This window comes from Panicum hallii, chromosome 7 (assembly GCF_002211085.1).
Source record: "Panicum hallii strain FIL2 chromosome 7, PHallii_v3.1, whole genome shotgun sequence".
Taxonomy (NCBI): Eukaryota; Viridiplantae; Streptophyta; class Magnoliopsida; order Poales; family Poaceae; genus Panicum; species Panicum hallii.
Window position 1 is genome coordinate 39,448,413 of NC_038048.1, and position 23,722 is coordinate 39,472,134.

Below are 23,722 nucleotides of genomic sequence, written 5' to 3' on the forward strand. Positions count from 1 at the left end.
GACGCGTGGGGCCCGGGGCATCCCGCCCAACCAAAGGGCGGGATGCCCTCCCAGGGACCTCTTCGCAAATAATTTATTTGCGAAGAGGCCCTCGGGTGACATCCCGCCCTCTGGGTGGGCGGGATGTCCCGGGCCCCACGCCTCCCGCCCGTTCAGCGGGCGGGAGGCACCCATTTGTCTAAATTTTTCCAACGGCCACCCCTTTTTCGAATTTTAATTTTTTTTTATCCCTTTTTTAAAAAAAATCCTTGCCAACCATACGGGAAGGACGGCCGGAGGTCGCGCAAGGCCGCCGGCGGCCAGCGGTAGGCAGCGGGAGAGGCCGTGGGCCGTGGCCCGCTCAAGTGGGCTGGCAGGAGTCCGTGGACGATAACGGGCAAGAAGAGGGAATTCGGGGGCAGCGGCCCGTGGGCCAGTCTCGAGCAATCACAGGCCGTGTGTGGTTGAGAACTTGAACCATCAGCGAGGCCAGGGGTTGGCTCTGTCTGTTCGAGGCGTGGCAGCAGCTGGGCTCGGCCGCTGCGGATCGTTAGCGCGGTGGTCGTGACTCGTGACCAACCAACCGTCTCCCCCCATGTAACTGTGCGTGTCCTCAGAGATCCCCACTCCAACCGGTGACCGCCGCCCAATCCTCGGCCTCGCGTCCGCCGGTGGCAGCCGGGGGCCTCGAGCACGGAGCACCCAACCCCCATCCCCGCCCTGCTAGAGAACCCCATCACCTCCACGAAAGCGCACACACACCCGAAGACGGAGGCGAGAACCATGGCGCCGCCTGCCGCGTCCCTCTCCCCCGTCTGCTGCGTCCCCTTCCCCTCCTCAAGCCCCCGCCGCGCCTCCCCCTCCTCCACCAGAAGGCTCCCCAGATTCGCAGCCCGGAGTAGCGGCGGCGGCGGCGGCGGTTCACGGCCCGAGCCCAAGCCAGGTACCCTTTTAGTCCACGTGGGAAGCAGGTGGGCAATCCGACTCGAGCTGGGGCTTCACTGTGTCCTCTTGCTGGTGGTGTCGCGCAGGTGACAACGAGAGCAAGGCCGTCCTCGACGCCTTCTTCCTCGGGAAGGCCTTCGCGGAGGCGCTCACGGAGCGGGTCGAGTCGGTGGTGGGCGAGGTGTTCAGCGTCGTGGGGCAGTGGCAGGCCGAACAGCAGAAGCAGGTGCAGGAGTTCCAGGTACTGCGCGATGCGCTCCTCACTCCTGATGGGTAGTGCTCTACTGATTGTTCCTTACATTTTGCCCGTGGTGATGTGTAATTGACATCTCTGTGATGCGTGCGTGTTTTAGTTTTGGAATACCAGAATGTATGCATGTGAATGTACAGAATGAATAAGCATTGAACTGCTTAACTGGTGCAGCATAGCTTCATAACAAGCCTAAAACTAGACATGTTTCCTAAATGCAGTTAACTAGTTAAGCATCTGAATCTCAAATTGGCTGCAGAGGGATTGTTCTAGTACAATAATTGTTTAGACTTTAGAGAAAACTTTGTAATATACATGCTGGATGCCCAAGGTAAAGGATGCTGGATTGTTTTCAGATATCACATAATCGAACTGGCCTCTGCAGGACATGCAGTTGAAACTACCATCTATTCATTTTTTTCTCTAAACCTTATTTTATGACACATGCTACTAAAATCTCTTATGGATATGATACATACATGATACATACAGGAGGAGGTAGTTCAGAGAGCCCAAAAAGCTAAGGAGAGAGCTGCAACAGAAGTTACTGATGATAAGGGGCCAAAGACTCTAAGGGACCCTTCAGCTACAATTGTGACACCTGCACCTACGTCGCGTCCCCCTGCTACTCCCACACAGGCAGAATAGTCCTATAGCCTTCTTGGTGGTGATGAAGAGTTGCTGCTGTATGTAGATGCAGTTCCATGAGCAAACGAAAAGTTTGTACGGACTCTCACCTGATATGTATCAATCTAAATAGCCTTTGCAATTTAGCATTTCAGTTAAAAATCTAAGGGACAACTTTTCATATGAATGGAATGGTATACATTAGTTCACTTTCATATCTGAGAAAGAACTTTGCCATCTGTAACCAATATGCATGTTTGAGTATATGCAATATCATTCTTAAGAAACGCAGCTTCAAAAGCCTTGAAAACAGGATATGGTGGTTGTCTTGGTGTATGCTATTTATAACTTTGAATGAGGATTCTGCTGCAAAAGCTTCAGAGGAGATATGTAAGAGTGATTTGATCAACAAAATAACTTGAATCATGGGAGTGTGCAAACCCACGTCCTTCTAAATGAATTTATATCTTCGCTCTATCAAATGTCAGACACTGAGGTACTGTTTCACAGACTTCCATTTAGTTACTATGCACATGGACAAGATTATGCAAGCAATTGATTAATTTAATGTGTGCATTCAATGGATTCGTATCATTCATGAATACAGTCTCCCTGAATTAATCCTATCTTAATGGAGGTTTTCAATGCAGATAGCCACAAATCATGTGTGCAAGTTATTGCAGATGAACTGGCAATATGTTCTCAGTTCTCAGTCTTTGATGACTCGAGTTTCACTGTTTCACCAAAACCAGGACATAGACAAACTGCAGGTAACTGTGTCATAGAAATGCAATTATCTTGTTATCATCCTCAAATAATTGCTATTTCAGCAGTCATACGTTGTGGGCCTTCTGAACTGGAAAGGAGGATAGTCAAAATATGTATTCTGCTTCTTATTAGTAAACTCCTTCTAGAGGCATATTTGATAAAAAAATAGCTGAGTTTTGGGCAAGAGCATACATGGGAATGAGGAAATTTATCAAAGTAATTTCCTGTGTAACTACTGTACAAGCATGGACATTGGGAATTCTGTATTTCCGTGCTAGGAAGCTACATGCTTAGGGGATTCTTCAGAGGCCATTTCTATCTGTTCGGAACCCTTGATAAACTTGCTGTACCATCTAGCAGACAATCTTGGCGTTCGTTTTAGTGACCTGAAGTTCACATGACAAAGACCATACTTTATGGTGTAACCAGAGAGCCATTCGAAGTTGTCCATCAAAGACCACACAAAATAACCTTTAACATTTGCTCCTTTCCTGCGGAGAGGTAACAAACATGTTATTATCTGGCTGCAGAGCAGTTCACATGAAAAAATAATTGAGAAATGCAACTACCTTATTGCAAAGCTCAAGTAAGTGAGGTAGTCACGAATGTAACTTAACCTTTCAGTGTCATTAAATAATTCTTCCACTGTGGTGCTGCTATTGCCTATTTGGGCGTAACCTGAAAGACCAAAGAGAATCAAGGGGTCCGTACAGATATTATCATGGTACTGTCGTACTGCAAGTATACTAAATAAATATTCATAGAAGTGAATCATTGTTCAAAGAAATACATATATTTTGTATGTAATATGTAGCTTTTTTTTTTGCCAAACCCACCATTCTCTGTGATGTACAAAGGTATGTTTTGATATCTCTGATTTAAATACATGACCAACTTCTCCATAGAGCTTGGAACCACATAGTTGTTTTCAACTGGTGTCTGCAATATTGATTTTGCAGTATTAATTTATGCAAGATCAATTTGGAAGTGGGGTTCTTGTTGCATAGAAGAATGCAATGTACAGTGTCCAATTTTTACCGGTTTTCCAATGGGTATCCCATTTCGTTCAGCTGATTCAGAAACTAAAGCATCACCAATGTAGTTGTCCAAATCACATGGAGAAAATATGCAATCCTTGACATATAATGTTTTATAGTGATTTATTCCGACAAAGTCAATTTGTTTTTTCAGTAGCTGCTTCTCTCCTTCTGTGAATTTTGGTAAGTTTGAGCCTAAGATTTGGTGCATGTCATGAGGATAATCACCAAAGAACAAGGGGTCGAGGAACCTATGTTAGGATACAACATCATATTAGCATTCAATCATGAAGAACTCAAAAGTTAGTTCTGATAGTATTATAGTAATATACTATGATAGAATTGCAACTGATACCATGGAGCTTCGAATGACTGAGCTCGGCTTACTGCTATGTGGTCCTCTGTGATATTCCTTAGAGGTTCGTACCATCTCATATATATTGTTATTCCAACAGAGCCACCTTGCTTGGCCTGAGAAGGATCGAAAACAGTGAAAACAACTTGCATCAAAATTCAGAGGCAGCACATGGTTAGTCCCCCCTCCCTTTTAATCCATGTGTATTTTGTACCTGGTAATTCTTTCTGTAGATATTGACCGTCTTTGCATGTGCTAATATGATGTTATGTGCTGCAATGTAGGGCTCAGTTGATGAATTCCCAGAAGCGCATTTCCCAAATGGCTTGGAACAGTGATTGGGTGGGTATTTGCCACTGAAGTATCCAAGCTTCACCATAAGATTTGGCTCATTGAACGTAGTCCAGTGCTTTACTCGGTCACCAAACATCTTGAAGCAAAGGTCGGCGAAGTAGGTGAAGTCCTCCCTGAAGAGAAATGCAGAAACATCCGTATATATGCTTACTGCATCTTCGGGCAGTGACAGATCTATAGAAAATTCTTGTGGAAACTGCAAAGGAGAAGCTATATGTGCTTACTGCATTTCAGGGCTCAGCCAGGAGCCATATCTTTCTTCGAGTTCCCTGGGTACGTCAAAATGGTTGATGGTCACAAATGGCTGTATTCCTGCTCCGAGTGTATGGAGTACCAGGCTCCAGATTAGTGAGACTGAATTGAAGGTTTGCTTTCTTTTGCAGGGTGGCATATTTGTGGTGGGAGCTGATCAAATTGCTTCAAAGAAGGCCCACCTTTTTGTAGCAGACTGTTGATCAGGTTATTGTAGAACTTGATGCCTGCTGGATTAACACCTCCAAAGCGACCCTCTGTTCAGGGCCATTCAAAAGGTAAGTACAAGTTAAAATGGTAGTACAAAGAATAGTCCTGTGCAAGATCACCCTTGCGTTCTTGACCCGGGAGGTAGGTCCAAAGGCGTTGACAGTTGGTCGGTATAACTCATGAGGTTCTGTAGAGAAGCTTACTTGGAAGTATTCTCGACCAGGACAATGAGAATCTATAGGAGTCGAGGCCCAGTGAATGCATCATCTCCGTGTCCACCTGTCAATGCCGACTTAGAGTGAGATTTTGTTTTTCTTAATTCTTAGAGAGAACTGCTGATGACACCTGCACCTTATGCTTATTTATGCATGGCTGCAAAATGCATTACTACTGATGAAGATCTTTGATCTTTCTGATGCTTACCAAGTATCGATGGTAATGGTCAACAGCCACATCGCCATTGCTTCCATCCACAATCTTTCCTGGTTTTGGAGTAGCAGCAGCAAGATTAAGATAGCCAACAAAATCAAGCGGGCCTGTGATTGTCTAAGCGCACGTCTAAATGCTATAGCTGCACTTGTTGCCATCAGTCATGTACAGGTATTAAGACAGCTAGCTACCTCCTGAATTGAGTCTACCAACAATGATACGATTCATTGTTTCCAGCACAGAATTGTCCTAGCTAGGTACTGGCTGGGTGAGCTCCAGTGTTGGCTTCACGTTATTATTACCACAGAATCACAGATCCTCTGTGAGTGAGTGGCCTGGTACAACGGCACAACTATTCTAACGGAACGAGACATGAGAGACGAAAAGAATTGGAGGCTATGCCCGGTGCAGTTTTCATAGGAGCTGAAAGCATATGGCTCAGAGGAAAGTATGAGCAATGGGCCGGGCAATCGGCGCTTTCTTCTCAAAGAAATCGCAACAAAGACGCTTAGAATCATGTGTTCAACGAAGACTACCTACTTTTCTCCAAGAATCACATGTTCTAAATGTCACTTAGCTAAGCATAAGCTACTTCTATTCAAGGTCATCGCTTGGTTCTACTGAACTTTGAGGTGTTTTGGGCGGCCTAGGCCATTGTATCATAACTAAGAGTTATCAGCTGGCACACCTTGAATATGAGTGAAGACATCCCAATTGCTCGGGCCCTTGTTGTCCTCTAGATAGGCGCCTTCGATCTGAAATAAGGATGTACAAGAGTCTTCGCAATAGAGAAATAAAATGAACTAAAGTAGAGGAGAAAGTACACATATCCAAAGGTCAGCAGCAATGCATGGCCAAATGAGCAAAATCAACTTTTTTTTTTTCAAAGGTGCTACAGCTTACAATTCCATTTAGTAGCAGAAGGGGCTACAAAATCTACTTCTCCCCAGTTGGAGGCTAGCCACAGAAGAAGAGTGAGAGACACGGCCATAGTTCATAGATAAGATGAAGTAGCCGGTGGTCGAAAGAATCTGGCTTGCGCCTCCAATTTGTAAATTCATAAAAAATGGTGGCCATCACTGGTCAGGCAGGCCCCTCAATCGATCCAATATAAACTATGACGACGACATGCATACGCGCGCGTGTCCAGCTGATGAGCTCGCCGGAGCCGGCGCCGTACCTGGTACGACGAGGTGCCGGCGCCGAAGAGGAAGGACGGCGGGAACTCGCTCCGCCTGAGCCCGGCGACGGAGGAGACGAAGAGAGCGATCAGGAGGAGGCAGCTGAGACGCGCCATGGCTGCGGGCAGCCTAGCTAGAGCCTAGCTCTCGCACTCGCGGCCACTCCTTCCGTGCGGCCGGGCCGTCGTCCGTCGTCTCACAAAGTGTCGAGAATAAGCGTCGTCATCAGCCAGCAGAAAAGCGTACAGTTTCTTGGAAGTTTTGCTTAAAAAAAATCAGATATATAGCCAATAATGAGGCACTCACTCAGCCTTTAGAGAGATGGACGAGAGAACGATGCGACGATTCGGGCCTTGTGTAGGTGCACTGTGCTGCGGCTGCGACTGCGATTGCAACCAGCAGAAAATGACTACTCAGACCGGGTACAAGAAGACTGACCAAGTTAACAACAGTCCCGGGGAGATTAAAATACAAGCTTCTTTCACAGTGCTGTACTGCTGTGCATCCGTACGGCAGAGGGCCGAAAGGGGATGCACAGCTGGCAACCAACAATGTGCCAACAGCACGTTGCACAATTGTAGGAGAGGGATCTGCATCACGCTTAAAGGTTCAGCGACATTTTCAGTGGGCCCCCGTTGATTGATTGATTCTGAAAGAATTCTGAGAAAAAAAATCTGCACATGTGATAACTTCATCAATCTTTTGGATGTGCTTAAGTGCGTACATTGATTGAGGTGAGCGTGGATACGTGTTGGTGAGGATGTGCATATGTACCGTGTTTTGCAGAAAAAATACAAAGAAATATTCAGGTGTTAATAGGCTATAAAATATGTTTGACTTTTTCTTGCCTAATAATATAGTACCATCCTAAATCATAAATCTTGGCACAATCTAAGACATGAAAATTGAGGCTCCGTTTGGTTCTGATTCCGGCAGCAGATTCGCTTCCAGAAAATCAGCTTCCCAACCAAAGGAGTCGGACGGCTGCAGCGATTCCCATAAATCTGCCGATTCCCGCAGTTCACTTCACGAATCACTCGCTACCCCAGATTTCACCGATTCTCGCATGTATTTACCCGCCTGCCATCCGTTACAACGCACCGCTTCGTTCTTTTTCTTTCTTCTCCCGACCGCGCGTGCTTAGCGAAGAAGACAGGGCTCCCGGGCGGCTCTCCACGCCGGCACCCCCCTGCCGCGCCCCCCGCCGCCGCCCGCCGCCGCGCCCCCTGCCGCGCCCCCATAGGCTGCCTTCTCAGATAGATCCGCGCGAAATCCAAATCCAATCGTGCACTCCGACGACGGCGGGCGGATCCAGGTATGCGTCCTCGAGCTCCCCTCCACTATCCGAAAGGTACTTGAATAAAAATGATTACAGAAATCCTCAACAATCTGGAATTGAGTGGGTCGAAGAGTGCCTAGCTGCCCCTAGATATTTCTACAAGATGTTTAGGATGACTCCTGAGGTTTTCTGGGAACTTCATAATTTGCTTGTCGCTAACTACGGTTTAAAGTCAACAAGCAATGTTTCATCTGTGGAGTCACTAGCAATATTTTTATGGATTGTTGGAGGACCTCAATCTTTTTCTCAAGCTGAAAACCGCTTCGTTCGGTCCCTATGGACAGTTCACACTAAATTTAAGGAAGTCTTGAAATGTTTGAGAAAATTAGCAAAAGATAATATCACACCGAGGGATCCTACTTTCAGTACCGAGCATGCAAAGGTTAGAGAAAACCGTTTCTGGCCTCATTTTAAAGATACTATTGGAGCCTTAGATGGGTCACATGTAGAAGTTTCGGTACCTACAGAGGATGTTGTCAACCACACATGTCGGCATGGGTACACATCGCAAAATATTCTAGCAGTTTGTGATTTTGATATGAGGTTTACTTTTGTGGTTACTGGTTGGCCGGGCTCTGCACATGACACACGGATCCTCAATCATGCCTTAACAAATTTTGGTGACAAATTTCCGAAACCACCTTGAGGTACAAATGCTAAGTTTGTGTATACTTTAGTATTATTTGAAGTATAAGTCATGAAGTATATGTCATTAACTTGTGTTCTTTTTTAGGCAAATACTACCTTGTGGATTCCGGTTATCCGAACCGAACCGGATATCTTGCTCCTTATAAAGGAAGTACATATTATCTACCCGAATTTCGTCTTCGCAGATAGCGAGCACCTCAAGGGAAATATGAGATGTTCAATTATTTGCATTCATCCCTTCGCAATGTAATTGAGCGTGCATTTGGAGTCCTTAAGCAAAAGTGGCGTATATTGAAGTCGATGCCAAGTTTCTCAACTCGTACGCAGGCGCATATCATTATGGCTTGCATGGCATTGCACAATTTCATTCGTGATAGTGCGTTACGAGATGATGCGTTTGACAAATGTGATAAAGATGAGAACTATATGCCGCGAGATGAGGATGACACCGAGGAACCAGAAGTGGCGCAACTAGAAGTGGATGAAATTATTGAGGAGGAGAATGAGGTTACCATGAACATTGTTCGTGATAACATAGCTAATGCTTTGATTAGTTGAAGATAATATTTTAGTTAGGTCGATGTGGATCTATATATCTTTTGTATTAATTATATATGTCAAACAATTTTAATTATTGTACTTTCCTCTCCAAAACGGTCATCTACGTATCCTTACGATTAATCAGCATATAAACAGTCCTATACAGTCTCAGGGGCAAAACTGACATTTCTCACAGAATCCCACAGCTGACAGCTGTTTCAGCCAAACAGCTTTCAGCTTTCCGACAGCTGATTCCACACAGCAGCTTTCCCACAGCTGATTCCAGAAATCAGATTTTCAGAAATCCACAGCTCAACCAAACACACCCTGAGTCTCGTAGCCATCTAAAAGACTAAAACAGATGTGGGATTTCGCTCCTCTCTTTTCAATGTCCTTTTTTCTTTGTTTGCCTTCTGTCCTCCTCTGACTATAACATCTTCCGTCTAATATTCAAGTATTCAACCATCTGTCCATCTGCCGTCCTTTGGAGTGGACTTCATTGGATGCGAGGCACACCGAAAGAGAAACGTGCGAGTGACACGGCCTAGAGATCGACCATACGTGTACAGCCTGTGGTATAGATTGCTGATGGACACTTGTAGATTCCAGTCGTCGGACATGTCAAGCAATGACGCAACAGCTAAATATCTGCAGCCTGTACAGTAACTTTTAATGCGACGCTCCATCAGGAGACTTTTCACCAATCTAATCTAACCTCTCGTCTAAATCGTGCTGGGATCATGGACAGGCTGCAGATATTTTTAGCTGTTGCGTCTGTAAGCAATGCCAACTTCAATTTGGCCGCAACTTCGAGTCGATGTTCGTCAAAGAAACAACCTGCACATGGATACTGCGCCATCTAGTTGTGGTCTGGTCTTGTGAGGCAAGACGCTGGCCAATGAACACTACGCACAAACATGCGCAATTGAGGAGATCGACGGGTGAAGTTGTTCAAGCCTGTGCGCTCTGTGCCTCTGTCCATGCCTGTGTTCTGTCCAAATAGACAGAAACTCTTTCACAAGATTTTTTTTGAAAGAAAATCAAGACTCATTTGCTCCCTTTTTATTCAATGCAAATATGCACACCTCATAAGGCATTGCTTGCAAGATATACATGAGAACAAATTCGTGAGCTGGATGTTCACAGTTCTAGACCATGTACCATTTACATACAGCTAGCAGGGAGATAACGCTCATGGATTAAGCAGTGCGTGTACTACTGCAACTGGGAATTTTGGTTCCGGAGCCTCGTTCTCAGAATTGATCCCTTGAGAAACTTCCTGTACCACTTCGCCGACATCTTTGGAGTCCTCTTCAGCGTCTTGAAGTCGACATGGTAGAGCCCAAACCTTTGCGTGTATCCGGAAGTCCACTCAAAGTTGTCCAGCAAGGACCACACAAAGTAACCACGAACGTCAGCTCCCTTCCTTCAAAAAGTTAACGACAGGAGGCATGATTCAGTGTTCTTCAGAGACATGAGGCAATCTAGCTAGTGTGTCCTTGAACTGGTTACAATTGTTAAGTACCTTATTGCTGAGGCTAGGAAGGAGAGGTAGCCACAAATGTAATCAACTCTTCGCGTGTCGTTGGTAAAATCTTCGGCAGACATGCTGCTATTGCTTGCTTGAGCATAACCTAAAAAATTACAAAGTATGCACATCATATGTTAGACGATGTATACACTAAATTTTGCTGTGAAAAAAAAATCATGAAACTATCTAGGCATCCAAATGTGTTTTTCGTTTCTTTTCTTTCTCTCTTTTTTCTTTCTTTCTCATGTGAGGAAAGAAAGATCCTTAGTTACATCTCAGATTAAGTGTCACAGTCTTGGCAGTGTAGCAGCATAACACAGTGGTGTTTGTGCTTGGCATTCAAATATGACTGATCAAAAGAATACAATTACAATTTTTTGTCTACGACTGTCATAGCTTTAAAAAAATCGATGAAAAGAAGTCGTACCATTTTCTGTGATATATATTGGTGTGTAATTGTATCTTTGTTTGTAATACATGACCACTTGCTCCATCCCATATGGAACAGAATAAAAGTGTGGCGATCCTGTCTGCATCAATGAGATTGCAACCACCAATTACCAATTGCCATTCCTCCATTCATGTTTTTCATATAGGTCTTCCCTGATCCGGGTGGATAAGGAGGCTAAATAGCCTCACCCTACCAGGCTGTATGTTTTTCAAATAAATTAATATATCAGGAAATATATGTTTACCGCTTCACCAATAAGTACACCATCATGTCCTGTTGCTGAACTAACAACTCGTGCATCCCCATCTATTGGATCCACCTCACAAGGTGAGAAGATGCAGTCCTTCATATATAATGTCGTATAATGATTTAGTCCAATGAAATCTAATTTTGTAGCTTGTAATTTCTTTTTCTGCTTCAATGTGAACTCAGGTAAGCTTGGACCCAAGATCCTACGCATCTCTGAGGGATAATCACCAAGAATTATAGGATCCAGAAACCTAACACAAAATCATGCAGAGTACACTTATGCTTTATGATTAAAAAATGAAGCGTTCTTTGTATCCGTTGTCATCACTCTAAGGGGAAATAAAATACCATGGACCACCGAAAGAGAGAGCCCGTTCAACTGCTAAGATGTCTGCTGTTGTATTCTGGAATGGCTCATACCATCTTGAGGAAACAGTAATTCCAATATGCCCACCTTGTTTCCCCTATCAAAGGGCAAAGCCATAGAGTTTATTGTAAAAAAGATTTACTGAAAATCTTCACTTCAACCCGCTTTCAATATTAAATAACTCATGTGCAGAAGTGAAAGGGTGATCTTATCATTGCATCACAGAGGACCATGGTTCATACCTGAAACTTGTTTCTGTAAATGCTGACTGCATTTGCATGGGACAGTATCATGTTGTGACCTGCTATGTATGGCTCTACTGAAGAATTTCCAAAGGCACAGTTCCCAAATGGCTGAGAACAGTGAGCAGGGGGGTACCATCCATCCATGTAACTGAACTTTGTCAACAAATTTGGCCCATTCAACGTAGTCCAGAATTTCACTCGGTCACCAAACACCTTGAAACATACTTCTGCAAAGTAGCCAAAGTCCTTCCTACAAGGTATTTGGAAGGCAAAATAAACCAAATAGTAGATAAATAAAAGGCATCTTAGGTCACAACAATTGACATACTGAATTTCTGGGCTCAACCATCCACCATATATCTTGTCCAGTTCATGTGGATTGTCGTAATGAGATATTGTTACAAACGGTTGGATGCCTGTTTATATGGATTCGATTTATAAATTCCGTATCTTCAAAATTATGTTACCATTGCATATTTACTAATCCTTGAATATATACCTTTCTCAATAAGAGCGTCGATAAGAGCATTGTAAAATGCTATACCTTCAGGATTAATATGTCCAAATCGGCCTCCTGGAGAAAGCTTTTGATTACAATAATATCTCTCCAAAGCGATAGTAAATTCCATAAGAAAGCAAGTGTACAAGTTGAAGCGCTATAACTCACTTGGTAGAATCCTTGTCCATGCTATGGAGAATCGGTACGAGTTGACACCCAAGGAATGCATTAGTTCAATGTCTTCCTAGAGCAGAGAAAAAATCTCCAGTCTCAGACAATTAAATGAATTACTATTTAATAGAGGAACATTACAACAACATCACTGGTAAATCCCCTTTCGATAGAATTACTTTTATTGTGAATGCAACATTACTTTAGAAGGCAAATAAAAGTAATGTTGCATACTTTTTGGTATTTAGAAGGAACTACGCTTTGCATTTTGCGAAAGACCTACCATGTAACGGCGATAGTGATCATCAGCAGTATCACCATTGCTTCCATCCACAATTGCACCTGCGCCGTTTAGGGTTGAAGGCGGGGAAAAAGAAGAAGGAAACACCACAGGAAAAAAAAATGGTAAGAAAGAAGCTCCAACAAGACTGAAACTGGTTATATTGGTTCACCTTGCTTGTGGACAAAGACGTCCCAATTGCTTAGGCCCTTATTACCCCCCAAATATGCGCCTTCGATCTGAAGGAACCCAAAAGAAAAATAATAAAAAGTATCAACAGACGTGAAAGAACACCAGACCAATCCAAGAGAACAATAAACGGCAAAGATGGGATTTTCAGCGGTTGCATCCACTGACTATAGGCTGTGCTGTCCAATTTCAACCATCAAATTTTCAGATGCCCTCCTCCTCCACCTTGTGACCCTAATACCATGTAAAACTGTTCCTACTTGCATAGGGCTGGGAGCACGCCATTTCATTTCGAATTGGAGGACGAACAGAGTCGAAGTACGCGCTCCAGTTCCGCTTCAACGCGTGTGTTCATGTGGTCGCCGCCGCAGCAGATTGCAGCGTGTGCCGGCGGCCGGCGGCGCCCCGCCGCCCTAGGAATTTTTTTTAAAAAAGGGATAAAAAAAAACAAAATTCGAAAAAGGGGTGCCAGTTGGAGAAATTTAGGGAAATGGGTGCCTCCCGCCCGCTGAACGGGCGGGACGCGTGGGGCCCGGGACATCCCGCCCACCCAGAGGGCGGGATGTCACCCGAGGGCCTCTTCGCAAATAAATTATTTGCGAAGAGGTCCCTGGGAGGGCATCCCGCCCAACCAAAGGGCGGGATGTCCACGCGTACCGCCCGTTCAGCGGGCGGGAGGCATCCCGCCCTTTGGTCGGGCGGGAGGTCCCCCCCACCGGCTATTTAAACCCCAACCTGCCCCAAAAATGCCATTTTATCCAGCAAAAATCAGAAAAAAGAGAAAGAGAGAAGAGGAAGAGAGAAGAGGAAGCGGCGAAGCCCTGTCCACGCGTCGATTTTGAGGTATATTCTCGTTCTAGCCATATAAGTACTTGAAAATAACTATAATTTAGGAAATATTTGTTAGAGTAGTTATGTTTTGAATAGTTTTAGTATTTTCATTTGTTTTTAGTATAATTTATAATCTGAATAGTTTAGAATCTGTAAAATATAATCTGAGAGTCGCTGAAATTTAGGATCGTTGTTCGTTGTGTATTAATATGTAGTATAACTAGTTTATTAATGATTGACAGATATGTCTTCCGAGAAGGGTATTTTCAGTATATATTACGGAGAAGGAAATGTGATTTATGGGCCGAATGGGGTAGATTTAAGTGAATTCAACTGTGCGGTCAGAGGAATTACCAGACCGCACGAGAGGACATTTGAATCCCTATGCAACTGGTTAATGAGGGGACTAAGGATTAATCAGGAGACACACACTGTGAGTGTTCAATACGTCATAAATCGTACCACTCACGCTTTGATCTGGGAGCTTATGCCACTTGCAAGCAACGAGGACTGGCTAACTTATCTGCAAAATGCAAGTCATTGGCAGTGGCCACTGGTACTCCTTGTCAGTGTGCACCAAAACCCTCCTTTGATAAACATTGAAGCTGGTCCGGGGGATGAAAATATTGATGAAGAAGTCGAGGAGGCAAACATTGAGGCAGGTGGCACCGCAGCACCTCAATGCGTGGCTGATGAGGGGGAGAACATACCCTTTATTGTTGAACAGCTGCAAGACGAAGAACGTGAATTGGATGAAGCAATGAATGCCGATTCGTCTGATGACGACGATGATGTGTCTCAAGATTGGGTAAGCAGCGACTTCAGTCATCTTGTCGTAGATGACGGATGTAGCTGGCCTTCGGATTGCAGGGAGAATGAAATTATCCAGGGTGCAAGGTACCACTCAATTGAAGAGGTGAAGGAAGCTGTTAAGTGCTGGTCTCTCTCTCTTATGCGAGAGTTTAAGACAGTCGAGTGCAAATCTCGTAAGTACGATGTGGTATGTGTGAAGGATGGCTGTCCATGGCGGGTGCATGCCTACAAGGGTAAATGGAAAGATTATTGGGAATGCTCCATTGTCACTCAGCACACTTGTCATTTGCCTGGGGTGCAGAAGAGCCATCGCAACCTCACGTCGCAATACATCGCAAATGAGATGTACGGGACGATAGTAGAGAACTTGTCATATGAACCAAAGTCTATTATCAGGTACATTCAGGAAAAGTACAAGTATACCATCTCATACAGTAAGGCGTGGAGTGCAAAACAAAAGGTGTTGGAGATGAGGTTTGGTACGTTCGAGGCTGCATATGATAATGTTCCTCGAATGCTGGCCGTCCTATGTCAGAGAAATCCTGAAAGCTACTATGACCTGAAAACTCTAGACAGAGGAGAAGGTCCGCCCCACATATTGCAGCGGGTCTTTTTCAGCTTGGGTCCATGCATTAACGCATTCCATCACTGCCGGCCTATCCTGTGCATCGACGGGACCTTTCTCACAGGAAAGTATAGATTGCAAATGCTGACAGCTATTGGAGTGGATGGAAACAATCAATTGCTGCCTGTTGCTTTTGCTTTTGTTGAGAGTGAGAACACAGACAGTTGGTACTGGTTTCTGGAACGGGTTAAGCTTGCAGTCGTTCGGGATAGGGAAGATGTCTGCCTGATTCATGATCGTCACGCCGGCATACTGAGGGCAATTCTAGATTTGCAGCAGGGGTGTGTGGAGACCGGAGAGCCGCCCAAGTGGCGTGATATTCGCAGTAGGTGGTGCATGAGGCATATCGGTGCAAACTTTTTCAGGCAATTCAAGAACAAGCACCTTATGGATATGTTCAAGAGGCTATGCAAGGAAACGAATCAGCAAAAATTTAACAAGCAGTGGCAGAAACTTGATGAACTGACCGGGAAGAAAAGAGCCGAGGACGCATCAAAAAACATAACTGCACAGGATGAAGCAGAGGCTTTGTGCTCTTTGCCAACAGATACTGCACGTACTCGCAGAAGATCTGGGTCAGCGGTGAAAAAATTTTCTGAATGGATTGAGAATGAACCTAAGGAGAAGTGGGCGTTACTTTATGATACCGATGGTGCAAGATACGGTATAATGACCACCAACTTCGCCGAAGTTTACAATTGGGTGCTGCGAGGTGTTCGTGGGCTTCCACTGGTTGCAATTGTTGAATTCATTGTCCGCGGGTGTACCGATTACTTTCGGGAGCGGTTCAATAAAAATCAGGTATACATGCGAGATCCAGACAGAAATTTTGGATTCAAGGTAACAGAATACATGACTAAGAAGGCAGAAAGCGCCCGGCTACACCATGTACGGCAATGTGGAACACAGGAGCTCAAGTTTGAGGTATCTCCTAAAGATAGGGCGCGACATGGCATGAGACGTCAAACTCCTGTAAAGGAGTGCATTCTCAAGTTCGATGGAACTTGTTGTTGCTCATGCATGAGGCCCAAGTTGCTGCACTTACCTTGTTCTCATGTAATGGCTGCTTGTGCAGATATTGGACATCCTGTCGATATATATGTTTCACATTACTTCAGAAAGGAGACAATTGCTAGCACCTGGCAGTATGAGATCTATGGGTTCCGTTTGGTTGGATCGTTCACTGAGACAGCGAATCCTGTTATCTATATTCCAGACCCAAGATCATCACGGGTTAAGAGAGGACGCCGTCAGTCACGGCGTATTCGTAATGATATGGATGAGTCAGAGCTCCGTCCGAGGATACAACGCTGCAGTGCATGTAATCAGATTGGACACACGTATAAACGTTGTCCAACCAATGATGCTGGCCCCAGTTGTGCTGAAGCTGGCCCTACAGGTGATGCTACAGATGGAAGACCTCCGGTTGCATCAACAAGTGGGAGACGTCGCCGATCGAGTGCTAGTACGTCATCAGGCATCATTTAGTTGTAATTTTATTTAAACGTTGTTTGCTCATATGTAATATTTGCTGCGTTGAGATTCTATCAGACCTAGATACGTATTTGTATTATTTGCCGCATTGACTGAAGACACAATATTTGGATTCATGTATTTGTAATATTTGTAATGTTCATTATCATATTATTTTATTTTAAATGGCTTCATGTATTGTACTATCGTAATATTTAGATTCTACGTTGCAAACGTTATCGTTTAACTATCTTCGTACGAGTTTTAGATACCGTAATCTTCTTTGGAAAATTGAATTAAAATTTTATGTGCATACATAAGAGTATGGCGAATGAATCTTATATTTGAAAAAATTCTGAATTTCAAATAGTTTCTGAAACAAATAATCTAAGAAAAAATATAACAAAAATGGGCCACGAGCATAAGATTATAGGTTTTACAACTTTATAGGTTTTAGAACTTTGACTATATATTAGATATTAAATAATATCACATTAGAGAATAACAATAGATTTTAATTAGAAAAGGGTTATAATTAGGTTTAGTTAACATTTCAAATTTAAAAAATTCAAGACAAAAGAAGTTAAATTTATATTAAATTTGAGTTTGAAACTTTGCACAAAGGTACCTAGAGTTTATAGAATAGTCATACCAAACTTCATAAACAACAAAGCATGAAATTCTAAAGTTATGTATAAACTTTTCTTAATCTTAGTTTTAAAATAGGAGTAAAAGTATTTTGTTTCAAACTAAACTCCATTAACAAAAGTTATAGAGTTTGAAATCTACTTTCTAAAAAAACTAGTTTTGCTATTTTTGGATTTTTCTGTGAATTGTTACGAATTTTGGAAGCCAGAAAACACATACACATGAAATAACAATGTACCAGGACCAGGTGGCATCCCGCCCAGTGGCCGGGCGGGAGGCATCCCGCCCAGTGGCCGGGCGGGAGGCCTCCTTCAGGGACCACTTCGCGAATGAAAAAAGTTTTCTTATTCGCGAAGAGGTCCCTGGAAATTTTTTTTGAGCATCCCGCCCTATGGTTGGGCGGGATGCCCCTTTCCGCCCTCCCAGCGGGCGGGAGGCACCCATTTCCCTAAATTTCTCCAACTGGCACCCCTTTTTCGAATTTTGTTTTTTTTTTATCCCCTTTTTAAAAAAAATCCCCGCCCTAGCTGCTAGCCGGTGCGTGGATGGGCCCAGATTGGGCCGGAAAAGTTCTTCATCCCGGCCGACATAAAATGGGCCAGTTCCTGTTGGGCTTGGGTGACTACATCCAGCCCAATTTATTTAAACGTTGTTTGAGGCCCGTTGCCGTTGGCTGAACCTGAACGGGTCCGAGACTCGATCAGCTGAGTTTATGGATGATCCTGGCAATGGGCGGCGGCGCACTGTTCGTCCCTCCATGCCCAGAGGTGGAAGAAGCAAGGCGGGGCTAGAGATTGGACGAAGAAGCAGGCGCCGGACGTACCTGGTAGGCGGAGGTGGAGGTCCCGAAGAGGAAGTTGTCGGGGAACTGGCCGCGGTCGACGGCCGAAGCGCACGGCAGGAGGCCGTGAGCGAGCACGAGCGCGAGCAAGGCCACCAGCTTGCCCCCCATCTCCGATCCTCTCCTCTCCTCTTGCCACCGCCGGCGCCGCCGCACCGCACCTCCTCCGATCCCGACCGGTCCCTCTGTGTGTCTTGCTCTCAACTTACATCCGTATGCGATGCTCGTCGTCTTTATATGTCCGGGATATTTGCTGAATGAATGTAACATCTCCCGTTCCAGCGTCCGGCCGGTGTCCCTCGGGCGCGGACGAGCGACGGCGACGCGGCGGCGGATGGCCTGTCCTGTGGCCGTGGTAGCTGGCGGACACCGACCGAGAACCTACCATGCACCGATATACTCCGATACTGGTACTCCGATACGGCGATACGGCAGCTACGAAAAATAGGGATACTCCGATACACCAAAACTCCAAAAATATAAAAAATAAAAATAAAAATAACAATAAAGATAATTAAAGAAAGCATGGTTAAATAACACATTCCAGACAACATAGTATTTTGTTCTTGCAATAAAGTTCTAAAGAGAAATAACTAATAATATGAGATAGCAAGTAACATTTAGCTGCATAGCTAGACTAAATGAAACTTCAAGACCAAGGGTCTGTTCGTTTCCTCCTATCTAAACTTTAGACCCATCACATCAAAGAGAATCTTACTATTTAGAAGTACTAAATAAAATCTGTTTATAAAACTTTTTGCACAGCTAGATGCTAATTCGCGAGACAAATTTAATGAGCCTAATTAATCCATAATTTGCCACAGTGATGCTACAGTAATTGTTCGCTAATCATGGACTAATATACCTCATTAGATTCGTCTCGCGAATTAGCGCTAGGGTTCTGCAATTAGTTTTGTAATTAGACTTTATTTAATACTTCTAAATGATAAGATTCTCTTTGATGTGACCCCTCTAAAATTTAGATACCCGGAAACGAACACCCCCCAAGATTGGTCTTAATCCACCTCCACGTCAAAAGATCCTCCCTATATAAGTCAACAACATGAACGGGCTGCAGAACTGGGCTGTTGAGTCTACGGCTGCAAAATGAGTGGTTATGGGCCATAAAGTATCGAAGAGGTATCGAAGTGTATCGAATAAGTATCGGAATTAATTTTATTTATTTTTCTGCCCTTATTTTCTGATACTTTACCAATACGGTATCGGAGGAGTATCGGTGTATCGAAGTATCGGATACGTATTGAGATACCGATACTGTAGTTCGGTGCAGTATCGGTGCTTCGTGGCCGAGAACTAATCACTTAATCTCTTGGCCCCGTGGCTGCGTCGTTCGGATGGATGCCCATAATCTTTCGGGCGGCCAGTCGCGGTCCTGCATCTGATTCATCATGAAATTCATCCTACACGTACGGAGCAACGGTTTCGGCAATGGTTTCCGGTGTCAAATGGGCAGTAGCTAGAGCGCTGGCAAGCAGCGATACCTAATAAGTGACCTGCAGCGATACCCAAACAACCAAACTCGACACACCCTTAAGAAGGAAGCATCCTTTCCAAACACAAGAGCCTACACTCAATGGCGGACTGCTTGGATTTTCTTCAATGACAAAATGAACAAGGCGCATTTCCCCCAATTTTATTCAGTGCAAGCATGCCCTGGACACAAGGCACGGTAACACCCGCACAGCAATCCGGCAAGGAGAAAACTGATCATGGATCATTGCGCGGTGTACTGCTTCAGCTGGGAATTTCCTTTCCGGGGCCCTGTCCCCACAAGCGAGCCCTCAAGGAAATTCCTGAGCCACTCCACCGACAGTTTAGGGGTCCTCTTCAGCGTCTTGAAGTCGACATGGTAGAGCCCCAACCTCAGTGTGTACCCAGAAGTCCACTCAAAGCAATCGAGTAAAGACCACAGGAAGTAGCCACGCACGTCAGCTCCCTTCCTTCAAAAAGATTGGTAGATGGCAGGAGGCATAATGACCTATTTTTCTGTAGCTAAAACATTCTTGGAACTGGTCAGAGTTGAGCAAAGTACCAGTACCTTATTGCTGAGGATAAAAAGGTCAGGTAGTCATGAATGTAATCGATTCTTTAAGTGTCGTTGGTGAAATCCTTGGCAGCCATGCTGCCATTGCTTGCTTGAGCATAACCTGAAAATTAAAAAAAAATGCGAGCGCATGCTAGATATCACATAAACTGTATCGGTGATGTGGCAACAATATGTATTGCAGGAGCAAGCAGGAACTAGCTTATTAGTTTAGTGGCATAACAGCACTAAACTTTTTAAATTAACCAGTGAACTATTCAAATTGCACAACAGCACAAATAAAAATAATATAACACTGTAAATACAAAATTCTGACTAATGATTATTCTAGCTTACAGAAAGAATTGACAGGGAGAGCCATACCATTTTCTGTTTTTGAGGGAAACGGGGGGAGAGGATCCCCACCAAATATATTTCATGGAGCCTCATGCAGCTCAAAAAAACCACAGGTTCAGCAGTTTTACAAAGCAGAGCGTGTACCGAAAGCTAGTGAGAGATTACATATTTGAACAAAAGGAATGGCACCAGGCTTCGCTTATTCCTTGATCTCATACCATTTTCTGTAATATGCGTTGGTGTGTTATTGTATCTCTTTTTGTAGTAATGACCACTCGTTCCATCCCCTCAGGAACAGAGTAATAGAATGAGGATCCTGTCTGCATGAATGAGATTGCGACCACCAATTATAATTGATTACTCCCTTCAAGCATAACTTCAATGAATTAGGTTTTTTTCCCCTGTTGCTTTCAAAATTGGCTGCAAACTTTAGCACTCACTAACGAAGGGAATGATCAATTGAGCTCAATTCTAACTTTGCTATGACTTGAACCCAAGTGGGTAACGGGTTCAAGCAGCCTCCTTACCACTAGGCTAATGGCCTATTCCGAGATCAAATAAATTAATATTGGCAATACGTATTACCACTTGACCAATAGGTACTCCATCATCTCTTACTGCTGAACTAAAAACTCGAGCATCCCCGTCAACATGATCTATTTCACATGGAGAGGAGATGCAGTCCTTCAGATATAATGTTGTATAATGATTGAGTCCAATAAAATCCAATTTTGTAGCCTTCAATTTCTTCTTCTGTTGTGACGTGAAATCGGGTAATTTTGGACCCAAGATCCCACGCATCTCTGTAGGATAATCACCAAAAATGATAGGATCCAGAAACCTATCATATATAAACAGATGAGGATGTTGAATAATCATTACTTGCATTGGAGTGTTAGTTTTATACAAAATCACTGCCCTAAGGAAAAAGGTAGTACCATGGACCGCTGAAAGCTAGAGCACGTTCAACTGCTAAGATGTCTACTGTGGTATTCCGGAACGGTTCATACCATCTTGAGCACATAGAAATGCCAATATGACCACCTTGCTTCCCCTAGCAAATGGTGAAGATATCATAGGTTTATGTCATAAACATTTTATTAGAAAGCTTCAACTGATGTTCCCTTTTAAATTAATAATTCATATGCAGAGATAAGGGATGACAATATCGTATTATCCAGAGGATTGTGGTTCATACCTGATTTTTTTTCTGTAAACACTGACTACATTTGCGTGCGACAATATCATATTATGACCTGCTATGTATGGCTCTATTGAGGAATTCCCGAAGGCACAATTACCAAATGGCGTAGAGCAGCGACCAGGAGGGTACCATCCATCCATATAAGCGAACTTCAAGAACAAATTTGGTTGATTTAATGTTATCCAGAATTTTACTCGGTCACCAAACATCATGAAGCATACTTCTGCAAAGTACCCAAAATCCTTCCTGTAAGGTACTTAGAAGTCAAATATAAACTAATCAAGGAATATAAGGCACCTTTATGCCACATCAATAAACATACCGAATTTCCGGGCTCAACCATCCGCCATATCGTGTTTCTAGTTCTTGTGGGATGTCATAATGAGATATTGTTACAAATGGTTGTATGCCTATTAATGGATGTCGTTAGCAACTCCATACCTTCCAAATTGTGTCCCCATTATTGCACAAATTCTTTTAACCCTACCTTTCTGCAGTAGTGCATCAATAAGGTCATTATAGAATGCTACACCATCTGGATTAACATGTCCAAATCGACCTCCTGCAGGAAGAAGTTAATTACGAAAATAGCATTTGTTCAATAACCAACTTTCCAAGGCAATAACAAATTCCTTACAAAAGCAAGTCATGTATTTTAGACTCACTTGGTAGAATCCTTGTCCACGCAATGGAGAATCGGTATGAGTTGACACCCAAGGAATGCATCAATTCAATGTCTTCCTGGAGCATAAAAAGTAGAAACACACTTAAAAATGTCAAAGTAGTTGAATAGATAGGAAGCTCCATCTGAACAATGTATTAACTGGTATAAACTTTCATTTTGCACATCAATCATCCAATAGAATCTCCTTTGATACTATTTGCATTTCGAAAAAGAAGGAGAAGCTTATTACCATGTAACGATGATAGTGATCATCAGCAGTATCACCATTACTTCCATCCTCAGTTGTACCTGAGACCATTATTAAGGATTTGAGAAAACAAAAATGTTAACACAGATGAAGAAAGGAAACCAACTTGACAACAAAGGAGATACTCGGGGATTAAAATTTTATAGCGATTGAAATTATGATGTTTTCACCTGGCTTATGAGCGAATACATCCCAGTTGCTGAGGCCTCTGTTACCCTCCAAATACGCGCCTTCAATCTGAAGAGTCACCAGAAAATAGTATCAACACTAGTTACACTGTTACACACTGCTACAGAACAGCAAGACCAATGCGAGCTAGCTAGAGAAAAACCCCAACGGCAATAATTTCAGCCATCAGCAGTTGCTTCCACTGATTAGGCCTGCACTGCAGCCACTGGCCTGCACTTCACTGCGAGAAAGCTCCACGCATGCATGTTTCAGGACCACAACACACAGGTCGAGAAGAAATTAAACTGCTCGGCAGCACAACGTACCTGTTACGCGGAGGTGGAGGTCCCAAACAGGAAGTCGTCAGGGAACTGGCCGCGGCCGACGGCCGACGCGCCCGGGCACGGCTGGAGCTCGTGAGCGAGCAAGAGTGCGAGCCAGACGACCAGCTCGCCCGCCATGCCCTCTCTCGCCGCCGACGCCGAGCTTCTCCTCTCTCTCTCTCTCTCTCTCTCTCTCTCTCTCTCTCTCTCTCTCTCACGCTAGCTCTTCCAGCGCTCCTTTTTCATACGAGCAAGCGGCCTACACGCGGATCAGATGGCTCATCGTGTGGATGTGGTGGTGGCACGTGACGGCCCGCCCTGACAAGTGAGGACGCAACTGTGTGCCAGGGCCTCGCCGGTCGCGGGCATGTGCGAATGCGATTGGGCCAGGGACCTCTCACCAGTCGAGGACCTGTCCCCCTCGTTTATTTCCGATGCCACATCTCCCCGTGAGCCTTTGTTTGGTGCCAAGGCAGCTGAAGCATGGAGCGTGTGCTCAACGCCGACGCCCAACTGTGCAACGCGTTGGGTCGTGACGACGACAGTGGAAGAGAGACTGAACTGAAC

At 44.2% G+C, this 23,722-nt stretch overlaps 3 protein-coding genes and 1 pseudogene across 4 annotated transcripts; 1 reads left to right on the top strand and 3 right to left on the bottom strand.

The window, feature by feature from the left end:
• Window positions 1-544: 544 nt before the first annotated feature.
• On the top strand, window positions 545-2,027 carry LOC112899832 (uncharacterized protein At4g13200, chloroplastic). The gene is made up of 3 exons (XM_025968457.1): window positions 545-922; window positions 1,011-1,165; window positions 1,667-2,027. Exons 1-3 carry the CDS (start codon window positions 763-765, stop codon window positions 1,820-1,822), a joined length of 471 nt encoding a protein of 156 aa, XP_025824242.1. The 5' UTR covers window positions 545-762; the 3' UTR covers window positions 1,823-2,027.
• A 530-nt stretch (window positions 2,028-2,557) lies between these two features.
• On the bottom strand, window positions 2,558-6,816 carry LOC112899831 (beta-glucosidase 16-like). Of its 2 annotated transcripts, none has more exons than XM_025968455.1 (12): window positions 6,387-6,816; window positions 5,895-5,961; window positions 5,201-5,259; window positions 4,981-5,056; window positions 4,750-4,824; window positions 4,540-4,627; window positions 4,176-4,428; window positions 3,962-4,077; window positions 3,608-3,857; window positions 3,406-3,508; window positions 3,187-3,247; window positions 2,558-3,060 (listed from the first exon to the last, which is right to left on the bottom strand). In XM_025968455.1, exons 1-12 carry the CDS (start codon window positions 6,501-6,503, stop codon window positions 2,844-2,846), a joined length of 1,482 nt encoding a protein of 493 aa, XP_025824240.1. In that variant the 5' UTR covers window positions 6,504-6,816; the 3' UTR covers window positions 2,558-2,843. The 2 variants fall into 2 exon arrangements, with proteins under 2 accessions (XP_025824240.1, XP_025824239.1); XM_025968454.1 differs by having other exon boundaries at window positions 3,139-3,247; window positions 6,387-6,666.
• A 3,125-nt stretch (window positions 6,817-9,941) lies between these two features.
• Window positions 9,942-19,574, bottom strand: LOC112900007 (probable inactive beta-glucosidase 14). The gene is made up of 13 exons (XM_025968703.1): window positions 19,443-19,574; window positions 18,110-18,508; window positions 12,880-12,946; window positions 12,711-12,769; window positions 12,425-12,500; window positions 12,257-12,331; window positions 12,086-12,173; window positions 11,755-12,007; window positions 11,494-11,609; window positions 11,141-11,396; window positions 10,873-10,975; window positions 10,440-10,548; window positions 9,942-10,340 (listed from the first exon to the last, which is right to left on the bottom strand). Exons 2-13 carry the CDS (start codon window positions 18,395-18,397, stop codon window positions 10,130-10,132), a joined length of 1,701 nt encoding a protein of 566 aa, XP_025824488.1. The 5' UTR covers window positions 18,398-18,508; window positions 19,443-19,574; the 3' UTR covers window positions 9,942-10,129.
• Window positions 19,575-19,748: 174 nt separating this feature from the next.
• Window positions 19,749-23,626, bottom strand: LOC112900009 (annotated as a pseudogene).
• Window positions 23,627-23,722: the final 96 nt, after the last annotated feature.